This window comes from Microcebus murinus, chromosome 10 (genome assembly GCF_040939455.1).
Source record: "Microcebus murinus isolate Inina chromosome 10, M.murinus_Inina_mat1.0, whole genome shotgun sequence".
Lineage (NCBI taxonomy): Eukaryota > Metazoa > Chordata > Mammalia > Primates > Cheirogaleidae > Microcebus > Microcebus murinus.
Genome location: NC_134113.1, coordinates 558,444 through 569,542, shown reverse-complemented (window position 1 = coordinate 569,542; position 11,099 = coordinate 558,444). Strand labels below are relative to the sequence as shown.

At 63.8% G+C, this 11,099-nt stretch overlaps 1 protein-coding gene across 4 annotated transcripts; it reads left to right on the top strand.

The window, feature by feature from the left end:
* Nucleotides 1–247: 247 nt before the first annotated feature.
* Nucleotides 248–11,005, top strand: TRABD (TraB domain containing). 4 transcript variants are annotated; one of them, XM_076006896.1, is made up of 10 exons: nt 248–397; nt 6,324–6,389; nt 6,729–6,807; nt 7,394–7,560; nt 7,941–8,081; nt 8,715–8,825; nt 8,907–9,046; nt 9,307–9,479; nt 9,554–9,665; nt 9,850–11,005. In XM_076006896.1, the coding sequence occupies exons 2-10, from the start codon at nt 6,360–6,362 to the stop codon at nt 9,998–10,000; spliced, it is 1,104 nt and encodes a 367-aa protein (XP_075863011.1). In that variant the 5' UTR covers nt 248–397; nt 6,324–6,359; the 3' UTR covers nt 10,001–11,005. The 4 variants fall into 4 exon arrangements, with proteins under 4 accessions (XP_075863011.1, XP_075863007.1, XP_075863009.1 ...); XM_076006892.1 differs by having other exon boundaries at nt 9,823–11,005; XM_076006894.1 differs by having other exon boundaries at nt 325–474; nt 9,823–11,005.
* The last annotated feature ends 94 nt before the right edge of the window (nt 11,006–11,099 follow it).

Sequence of the window (11,099 nt, the reverse complement as noted above, 5' to 3'; positions counted from 1 at the left end):
GCAAAACCATCCTGTGCACGCCCCGCCAACACGATCCCCACTTCACCGACGGGGAGCTGCGGCGACAACTACGGAAAGCGTCGCGAGGCCCCGATGCCGCGCGGCGGCGGGACTCGAACCCCGGGCCGGGGCCCGCCGGCGCGCCTTAGGACCCGGGGCCGTCGGGGCGGGGCGGCGGCTGGCGCGCGGCCCCCTGGGAAGTGCAGGCTGCGGCGGCGGGCCCGGCGCAACGCGGGCCGGGCGGAGACTGCCCTTCCCGGCATGCCGCGCGGCCACCCGGCGCCCTCGGCCCGTCCGGCCCGTCCGGCTGCCCCGCCCCGCGGCCCCGGCCCGCCCCGTCCGGTGGGGGCGGCGAGCCGCATGGAGGCCGGCTGAGGAGTGCCGCAGAGTCGCCTCGGTACGCCGCGCGTCCTGCGCCTGGGGGGACCGACTCGAGGGACTCGCCGCGCGGCGGCCTCGCGGCCTGAACAGCGCGTGCGTGAGAACGCGCCCGGGCCGGGCCGAGTGGGGGAGGGGGCGGGGGGGGCCGGGGTCAGGCCGGGGGCGAACGGGTCAAGCAGGCGGGGCGCGGACCCGGTTTGGGCCGAGGAGCGGAGGGCGGGCGGGACGTAGGGGGAGCGGCCCGGGGTCAGGCGGGGCCGGGTCAGGCGGGGCCGGGTCAGGCGGGGCGGGGGGGAGGGGCCGGGGTCAGGTTGGGGGAGAACGGGTCAGACGCGGCGGGGAACGGCGCGGCCCCCACCCCTGCGGCGGGACCCGGGGACCCGGGGGTCCGCTCCAGCCTCAGCGGGCGGCGGCAGGACGCGCGGCGCGGAGGGAGGGCTGCCCAGGCCAGACCTGGCGCCGCTCTGCCGCCCACGCGTCTTCCGGGGTGCGGAGTGGGGGGTGGGGGGCGAGCAGAGGCCCGGGACCCCGCTGCCCCTGCGGTCCCCCCAAACCCTCGGGTTTGCTTGTCCGTAGGCGCCTTCGCCCTTCAAGTTGAGCGAAGCGAGGTTGCCATATGGACAAAGTAGACGCAAGGTGTCGGACCGCCTCCTGAAAAGGTTTTTGCAGCTGGGGTGTGATAAAGCTGGTGTGTGTCTATGTCAAAACTATTACGAGCGAGGAACGTGGTGTTGACGTCCCAGAAACAACTAGGAACTCTGAAGTCCTCAATTCCCTCTGGATTTTCCAGGTGGATGGCTCCGGGCTGTCAGGGTCCCTGAAGAAGAGGACATGCAGGCTGCCAGGCTCATTGCCCTGTGCCCCTCTGCTCTCCCTGGGTCTCTGTCTCCCTGTGGTGTGACTGACTGGCAGGGAGGCTGGCGGTGGTCGGCTGGTCAGCCTTGCAGGGTGGCCCTGACACTGTGGTGTCGGAGGCTGCTGGACAGAACTGCCAGGAGAGGGGGCACAGGACACCCAGCACCCCACAGTGGTGGTCGGGTGGGGGCTCTAGCATTGGACAGTGACCAGGTCCCTGGAGGATGGCCAGGTGTGCTAGCCAGTGAGTTTTTCAGACCTCCATCTCGGGTGTGTGTGTCCCTCTCCCCACTCCCAACTCTGCCACACTTGCATAAGCAGGTCCTGCACCCAGGAGGGGTGCCCAGTGGTCACAGGTGCCGAGGCTTCAGAAACGGAGTGCAGGGGGCATGGGGGCTTTGGGCCACACTCTGCTGCCTCCCGGCCTGTCATTCCTTTCTATGGCCCCCGGGTCTGTCCAGGTCCAGACCCTTGGCTTTCTGAGCAGGGCCAGTGGGTTGGTTGAAAGATGAGGAGGGTTTTTCTAGGAACTCTATTTGGTGCTGGTCAGCTTTTGGCCAGTGCTCAGCCAGGCTGGGATCTGGGAGGCAGTTTTTAGTAGAGTGAGGGGGACAGCATAAGTCTGAGCTCCAGATGCTATAATGAAATGTCTTAGACACTTAACAGAAAGGTACTGTCTCACAGTTCTGGAAGCTGGACGTCCAGGGTCAAGGTGCTGTTTGATTTAGTTGCTGACGAGGGCCCTCTTCCTGGCTCATAGACAGCCATTGTTTCTGTGTCCTCACCTGGGGGTGCGGGGGAGTGACAGCTCTCTGTCGCCCAGGCTAGAGTACAGCGTGGTTACATCATCACAGCTCACTGCAGCCTCCAACTGCTGGCCCCAAGCATCCTCCTGCCTCAGCCTCCCAAAGTGCTAGGATTACAGGCGCCAGCCCCACAGCGCCCAGCCTGCTGTCTCTTGTAAGGGGACTAATCCTAGCATGAGGACCCTGTCATGACCTCATCTGAACTTAATCATCTCTCAGAGGCCCCACCTCCTACTGTTGTCACATTGGAGGGTTAGGACTTTCACGTATGAATTTCAATCCATGGCAGTAGGACCCGGGAGAGGGAACAGCTGCCAGAACCAGGCAGGTGGAAGGTGTGGCTGAGGTCACTGTGACGCGCATACCCTGCCACTCACACTGACATCTGATGTGCTGTGACAGATGCCCACAAAACATCCCCGACGTTAACAGCCTTACCCGACATTGAGCAGGTGTTACTCCGATTTTTGTGTCCCAGGGCTGCACCCCACCCCCCGCTATGGATGTCTAACGTGACGGGGCTTTTCTTGCCCTTTAAGCCTGGTGCCTCCTCTCGTGCACGAGACGGGATGTGTGCTCCTGGGGGCTGATAGGAATTCTCAGACGTTTGAGGTTTGTTCTCCTGCAAGCTTGCAGAAGATTCTTTCATCCGTGGAGGAGATTATAGCTCCCAAAGCCAGATGACAGTGTTGTCCCTTTTCATGGATGAGGAAATGGAGCACAAGTTTTCCAATACTTGGAAAACAAGTATTTTCAGAGATGGTGTCAGGTCTCCTGAAACCAGGCTGCTAGTTCTTTTCCTGTCCTCCACCCTGGGGACAGATGATACCCCCAGAGAGATCTGGGGTCACGGCTGAAGTAGCATTTGCATGTGGCACGTGTTTTTGACCAAGAAGGCCTGCTGTGTGGACAGGTGGGTCTGCTGGCCCTGGAGGCAGGTGCTACAAGTCCAAGTCCTGCCTTAAACTGAGGCTTCGCAGTTTGAAGTTCCCTGCTCTAGGTGGCACCGTGTTACGTTGGGGTTTTGGGGTCTGACCAACGCAGCCTGTTTGCAGCCAGCCCTGCCCAGGAGGTGTCTCCACAGTGGTGTTCAGCAGCCACCCCCGTCCTGGCCCGCGGACACTCTGCTGGTCTGGGAGAGTGAGGTACGGCTGACGCGCAGGAGCGTCCTCCGACTTCTCGCCAGGCTCCCTGCAAGTTGGCCTCACAGTGTGGCCAGGTAACAGGACCAGAGCCGTGTGCCAACTCCTTGGAGCTGTGCCAGCTGGTGGGGATTTAGAGGAGCAGCATTCATCCCCGGAGGTGGCAGCAAGGGGTCTGCTGGTCTCTGCTAATAGGCTTGCGCTCCTTTGAAAAGACCAGGCAGGCAGCCGGCGGCTGGACCCTCGGTGATGCTCCGTGGGGACAGCAGTCCAGAGGTTGTGTGGGAGGAAACCAGGAAGGACGCAGACCAGGAGCAGGAAAGTGGAGGCTAGGCCAGCAGTCCGGGGATTGGGACTGCACAGCCCCTCGCTCCCTTCCAAGCAGCTGGGAGGGGCTTGAGTCCCAGCCATAATTACCTGAGAAACATGATGGCCACAGGGGGAGGACGGGTATCCTGCCAAAGTCGCATCCTAGAGCTCTCGGGCACTGCAGTGAGCCAGAGGGAGGGAAACCAGGAATTGGAAAGTATGAGGACGTGATAGCGTTAGAGGAGGCGTGCTCAGAATCATGGACTCCTGGCGCTGGAGGGCCCTCGGTGGCCCTTCTTCCTGCCCCCTCCTGGGCAGGGCTGGTGCTAACAGGGCCCAAGAGGCTCATCACATGGCTCACGGCTTGTCCTGGCCTGACAAGCTGCTATGAGACCTGTGCGCCCCACGGTGTGGCCAGAGCGGGACCAGTCCCTGCTGTGCCTGGTGCCCGTCACAGGCACGCCCTAGGCAAGCCTCCAGGGGCGGGGCTGGCCAGAGGGCTGGGGCAGACCACAGACCTGTGGCTGCCACGCCCGCCCGTGGGGGAAGGGCTGCGGCCTGGGCTGACGTGGGTGATTCCCATTTGTTCTCTGGCCCTCACAAACCTCTGCAGACTGCACAGGATGTTTTGAAGTGTTTCCCTCGTGCCTGGGCTGCTGTGAGGAGGAACCGTTTGCCACCATGTGTTCAGCTGGACTGGGGCATCTCCTGCTCCTGGCAGGCTGCTTGCCAGGGCTCTGGCTGCGGTGCTGCCTTCAGCACACCTTCCTGTTTGTGTTTCGGTGGGTGCCTCGCATCAGTGACAGGCTTTGGCCTGTGAAGAGGGGAAGGAGGAAGCGCCTGGGTGATGCCCTCAGGCTTTGGCAGAGGCCTGGCTGCTCTGGCTGGTGCCAGCATGCCACTTCCTGGATGTGCCGACCTTTGCGGTGCCCAGGGCGGGGTGGGGGCCTAGGCTCAAGCCCCCCTCCCTGCTGGGAGGAGTGTGACACTGTTCAGGTGATGAGCTGCGCTGAGTCCATAGGGTGGGGCCCCTCCCCCTCTGCAGAGGCTCCAGCAGGGTAGCCCTGTAGCCACCCTAACCCAGCCAGTTCCTCTTGTGGTAGGCCCGGCTGTCCTCAGAAGGGGCTGCCTCCTTCTTGGTCCCAGGGCACATCTGTGTGTCCCTGGACACCAGATCAGGACTTAGGTTGCACCGAGAAAGACCTCTTCCCCTGCCTGGAGGTGTCCCTGCCTGTCTAGCCCTGTCTAGCCTCCCAGACAGCTTGCTGAGAGCTCCTTCCTATTTGCAACTGAGGAAACCGGAGCTTGGAGGTGCAGTGACTGGGATTGTCGGGTCTGGGAGGCAGATTTGTACTAGCTGCAGCTCTGTGGCTGCAGGGTACCAAGGGGACGGGAGCTTGAGATAGCATCACGTTTGTTTTCTTACTCATCCTTTCTGTTTATCATGAAAGTTTTGAGAACCGGGTAGCAACAGTGAAACCAAAGTGACCTGAGCAGTTGCGCAGTGTCTGGCCATAGGCCAGAGGTCGGTTCACTTGTGCCCTCCCCACGGTGGCTCCTCGAGGCTCATCCCAGATGCTGCCGTGCCGTTTCACCCATAAACACGTGTCTCTGATGAGTGTAGACGCTGAAACAAAACAGAAGGCAAGTTAGCGCAGTTCCTTAGCACCGCACCATCCACCCAGAAGTTGTCAGGCCAACGGGCTCATTGTTTCCAAGTCAGGGTCCAGCCGCGGCCCTTTGCTGCCCCCGCTGAGGCCTGTTTCCCTCACAGCGTCTGTTAAGCAGCCGTGTGCATCCTGCAACCTTTCCGCGCTGTCTGCACCTGCTGGCCGTCCCTGTCACGTGGTCAGCGCACTTTTCGGCTGCTATGACTCTTCGTGAGGCTCCAAATTTTTGGTTTGAATGTTTTAAAACATTCACCATGAGGTGGTGACACACCTGTCCCCCAGGAGCCGCATGGAGCCTGATGACTTTGTGAACACCTTGCTTCTCTTTGGCTCTGTGGCTGAGCAGGTCCATGAAGAGCCCCGTGGAGGGCAGTGCACGTGGCCAGTGCTCATGTGACCACTGGTCCCTACCCCAGCCTCGGCTGCCCCCATGGGTCTCGCCGATGCTGTGTGTGTCCCTGTTCCGTGGTATGTCTCCTTCCTCCGGCTCCACAGTGGTCCCTCAGGTTCCCGTGCCCCACCCCCATCCCGGCTCCGGGTTTCTTCCTGCGGGCGTTGGTCAAGACCTGTGTGCAGCCACGGCCTCTTCAGGGCTCTGCCTCAGGCCTTGTCAGGGCCTCCAACGTGGCTTCCGGGTTGCGTTTCTGTCTCTTTTCTCTTGAGCTGGGGGAACGGCTCAGCTCCTCGTGACAGTAGCCAGCTTGCTGTCCCCGACTCTACCTGCCGTCTGTGCTGACAGCTCATGACATTGTCACCTGCAGTGGGATGACCACAGGGGTCGGGGGTTCTTTGAGGTGGCTCTGGTACAAAGGCCCTGGGGTCCATGCCCCAGGACAGCAGCCACGTTACTCTCTCCTGAATATCCTCTCGGGAGCTCTGGGCGATTCACTGCTTTCTCTGTGTGCTCACAGTGGGTGAGGGTTGGGTTGGGGGTCGGGTTGGGGCCTCTGTCTCTGCTCTGGCCCCGGCGCCACAGCAGCGCGCCCATTTCTGCGTTTGCTCAGGGCAAGTGCCCCGGCGCACTGCGGCTGCCAGCTTCTCTCTGCCCAGCCCCAACCCGAAAGGACCCTGGGGCTCCACAGCCTGTGGTCACAGCCAGAGGCAGCCCTGTGCCGGGTCGAGGGCTCCAGGTGAGAGTGCCACCTCTCCTGTCTCTTCAGGCGTCCACCTTGCGTGCAGGGAGCTGCCGCCCAGCCATGGAGGGGGAGGAGCAGCCGCCGCAGGAGGTAAGGAGCTGGGGACTACTGGGGTCTCCTCCCTGAACAACCTTGGTGCAGGGCCAGACGGGGTCCACGCTGCTGCTGCTGCACAGAGTGGGGCGTCCTGGGGTCACTTTGTTCTCTGCAAAGAAGAGCCTCACTTGGCTTTCTGGAGTCAGACAGGAAGCGTTTCCGTGGGAGAGGATCCCTGGGCAGGCGGCCTTTCCAGGTGACAGTGGTGAAGGGAGAGGCCTCCAGGTGGCCGGGGGCGTGGGGCCCTGGGAGTGTGTGACCCACAAAGCCACATGGACTCCGGCAGTCCAGGGCCCGTGGACACCCGCACGTGAACTCTCCCTCCCTCCGCAGGCCGACGCGGAGCCTGTGGTGACGGCAGGGGTGTCGGAGCCGGTGCCCAGGGTGCTTTCTGGAGAACCCCAGAACCTGTGTACGTGTTCACTCGGGCCTCAGCAGTTCCCCGGTGCTGGGCCGGCGGGGTGTGGGGGCCCTGGCCAAGTCCTGGGTGGGTGCTGCGAGGCTGAGAGCCGTGCCTGGGGGCAGAGACGCCCGCCCCGCCCGGCCACCAGGAGTCCCAATGGGAGCGTGGCAGCACTGACGTTGAGCATGGTGAGCGGGGCGGGGGCCTTCTCCTGAAGGTGGCCCAGCTTGTGCCTACAGAACTCCTCCCCCAGCTGAGCAGAGACAGGCTAGTGCTGTCGGGGGCACCTGGTCCCCACTGTGCCCCCTCATTGGCGCTCCCCACGGCAGCCTGGGCCTTGTCCTCATGGGGTGGGACAAGGGGCTTCTGAGCCCCAGGCTCAGAGGCAGACAGTGCACGCTGTCAGCTAGGCTGCCCAGGCTCGGGGACCCTGACACTTGGGGAGCGTGTGCCCCGTGAGTTTTGGGTTTCACATGGAGCCTTGGCTCCCAGCCCGCACCTATGCAGTCCTGGGAACCAGAAGGTTCCGCAGAGCCCAGACCACCAGTGCTAGCAGCTGCCCTCAGAGTCTCGGTGGCCTTTGCTGTCGTTGCAGCCGATGTGGACGCCTTCAACCTGCTCCTGGAGATGAAGCTGAAGCGGCGGCGTGAGCGGCCCAACCTGCCGCGCACTGTGACCCAGCTGGTGGCCGAGGACGGGAGCAGGGTGTATGTGGTGGGCACAGCCCACTTCAGTGACGACAGCAAGAGGGATGTCGTGAAGGTGAGTGTCACAGACCACTGGGCTGGCGTTGCAGGCCCCCGGGACAGGGCTGACGGTGAGCTGCTGTGTCTAGAGCCCAAGGGGCCTCCGAGTGGCGCCAGCACAGCCCACACCGCCCCTTCCACACTCGATGTGTTTCCAAGTCTGTGGTCCCCCAGGAGTGGCGAGGCTGTGCTTCGTGCCTTTTCCATTTTACCGCGTGAACCTGTTTCATAACTTTCTTTAGCTGCTGAAGAGTCGAGCTGTCTCATGGCAGCAGAGTGCCGAGGGGCGGCAACACTGGCCACCCAGGGGCCGGGCCTCCTGGTGCTGGGTCAGCTCTGAGGACGCAGGGGGGTGGGCAGGCCGCGCCGTGCGAGGTGTGACCCTGGCTGTTGCAGACCATCCGGGAGGTGCAGCCCGACGTGGTGGTGGTGGAGCTCTGCCAGTACCGCGTGTCCATGCTGAAGATGGACGAGAGCACGCTGCTGCGCGAGGCCAAGGAGATCAGCCTGGAGAAGCTGCAGCAGGCCGTGAGGCAGGTGCGTGGGCACCGCACTCCCTGCTCTGCACCTGTGCGCCTGGAGCCCGGGTCCCCTGGTGTCGGGCCTGGGGCAGGCCCAGCACTCCCTGGGGCTCTGCCTGGTTGAGGCCCCTCCACCCTGGCCGGGGCAGAGCTGGGCCTGTCTCCAGGGCTTCGCCCTTCCTGGGGAGCCTCTCCTCACGCACCGACCCGCCAGCCTGGCAAGACCCAGAGGCCGGCAGCCTCACGCTGTCTCAGTGTGACGTGGGCGTGCCTGGGTCCGAGCCTGGTGTCGTGCACTGTCTGTCGGCCTCCGCAGGCGAATGTGAGAGGGACAGGGCTGCCTTGCCAAAGGTCAGGCTGGGCCTCACAGACGGTCTGGCCCCCAGGGCTGGGCACCTGTGCCAGAGTGAGTGAGGCTGCCCCTCCTCAACCCTTGACTGTTCCACAAAGGGCTTTTTACTAAGAGGAGCCGCCTTCGAAAAGTGACTGTTGAGGCCTGAGTGGCGCATGCCTTGTGTGTGGCGGGACCCGAGGACAGCCCTGTGCGGAGCCCACTGCTGGGCCTGCCAAGCGGCCACCTCGCTGTCCTTGTGTCTCAGCTCTGCCCCTCTGTGGTGCTCAGCTGGACCCGGCCTCCCTCTCCCTGCAGAACGGACTCATGTCGGGACTCATGCAGATGCTGCTGCTGAAGGTGTCCGCGCACATCACCGAGCAGCTGGGCATGGCCCCCGGCGGCGAGTTCAGGGAGGCCTTCAAGGAGGTGGGTGCAGGGTGCAGCCCGGGGTCACGGGGGACAGCTGCCCAGGGCCCTGCTGGCCCCAACACCCAGCCTCTGCCCCAGGCCAGCAGGGTGCCTTTCTGCAAGTTCCACCTGGGCGACCGGCCCATCCCCGTCACCTTCAAGAGAGCCATCGCCGCGCTCTCCTTCTGGCAGAAGGTCAAGCTGGCCTGGGGCCTGTGTTTCCTGTCAGACCCAATCAGGTAGGGCAGCCTGGGCACCGTGGCCGTGGCGCAGGGGCGACCTGCAGGGGAGCTGGCCGGCTGCGCGGCACGTCCTAGCGCGGCCGCACCTGCCCAACTTCCACCCAGCCGAGCCTCCTCAAACAGGGCCCTCCCTGCCCTTCCTTCCGTGGAAAATCCCAAACAAATGGTGCCGCAGTCCCTGCCCTGGGTCAACAGCACCAGCCCCCCGCTGCCCCCGCCCTGTCCCTCGGGGCTGGCAGCCGCACCCTCTGCCCCAGCAAGGACGATGTGGAGCGCTGCAAGCAGAAGGACCTGCTGGAGCAGATGATGGCCGAGATGATCGGCGAGTTCCCCGACCTGCACCGCACCATCGTCTCGGAGCGAGACGTCTACCTGACCTACATGCTGCGCCAGGCCGCCCAGCGCCTCGAGCTGCCTCGCTCCTCTGACGGTGAGCTGGCCGTCCTCACGGGCCCGGGGCTCTCAGGGGCACTCCTGAGCCCGCACTGACTTGCTCCACCACAGCCGAGCCCAGGAAGTGCATCCCCGCCGTGGTCGTGGGAGTCGTGGGCATGGGCCACGTGCCCGGCATCGAGAAGAACTGGAGCACCGACCTCAACATCCAGGAGATCATGACGTGAGCGCCTTCCCCTGGGCTGGGCCCCGCCCCGTGACCCCCAGGTGGAGGCTGGACCCCAGGGAGCATCGACGCGCATGGCGGTGACCCCACGCGTGGGGGCCGAGGCTTGGGGAGCCTACGCCCAGCCAGGCCCAGCCCGCCCCTCCCTCCCCAGCGTCCCACCGCCGTCCATCTCCGGCAGAGTGTCCCGGCTTGCTGTGAAGGCCGCTGTCCTGGGCCTGCTGGGCTACGGCCTGTACTGGATGGGCCGCCGCACTGTGAGCCTGGTGCTGTCGCTGCCGGCCGCGCAGTACTGCCTCCAGAGGGTGGCCGCCGCCCGACCTCCCAAGTAGGACACAGCGCCAGGGATCACCACAGCCCGGGCAGTGCTGCTCACATGGTCGCTGAGGGGCTCCTCAGGAGCCTGCACTGCCTGCAGAAGCACCCCGAGTGCCGAGCCCGCCCCCCATGGGGGTCCAGGCCAGGCAGTGCCTGCACCCCGGTCCACACCACCCAAATAAAGGATTATTTAACTGTCTGAGCCGAGGCTTCCCGGCAGCCCCTCCCCACCTCCCCAACTCATGCTGCATGGGGGCAGGGCAGGGGGAGGGCTGAGCACAGGGCACCCCAGGCGGCGGGGTGTAGCCATCCAGCTGCTGTCCCCTACCTCACTGTGCCTTCTTGTGCCCTGGCCCACAAACGTCTCACGGTGGGTTCCGGGGCCAGGCAAGTTTGGGAAGGGCCGGGTGTCCCAGGCAGCTCCTTAGCGTGGCCCGCAGGAGCTCTGGCGACCCTGTTGCTCCCTGCGCCCTGGCTCGGCTGCTGCCTCCCTGGCTCCATCTCTGCCTTCAGAGGTTCTGTGTTTTTGGCTTTTTTAAATGTCTGAAAATCTTTACTCAGGTAATTGTAACTTCACAGAAAAAACAAACTGAAGCAAGTGTCAGGAAATGCAAGCCTTAAATCTGATTGGGACAGAAAGGAATTCTCCTTTTCCGTCTCGGTCCTGAGAAGGTCAGCCTGGGGTCCCGGCTGGCACGTCGGGTGTGAGCCGATGTCCCGCTGGCATCTCGGGTGTGAGCCGACGTCCCGGCTGGAACCTGCTTCCTGTGCCTCTGACTGGGTGCCGGGGCTGCCTGGCCCTCCCTGGACAGATGGCTTGGGGCCACAGCCTCGGGCCGTGGTTGGGGCTGCCCTGCCAGGGCCAGCGTCCATGTGGGGCCTGTGCCCAGGCAAGCTCTGGTTGTCTCTGTGTTGACTCAAATCAGGTGAAACCCACAGCTGTGAGCCCGGTGGGGCGCAGGGGCAGCCACACGTGTGGATTCATTCCTTAGAAACTGAAATAAATTCTAATTTTGGAAGCTCCTGTTTTGTGAAGTATGTGGAAACAGGGCTCAGGTGATGGGGATGGGTCCTGGTGCCTCTCTGTGCTCCTGGACCACAGGGTGCCGAGGG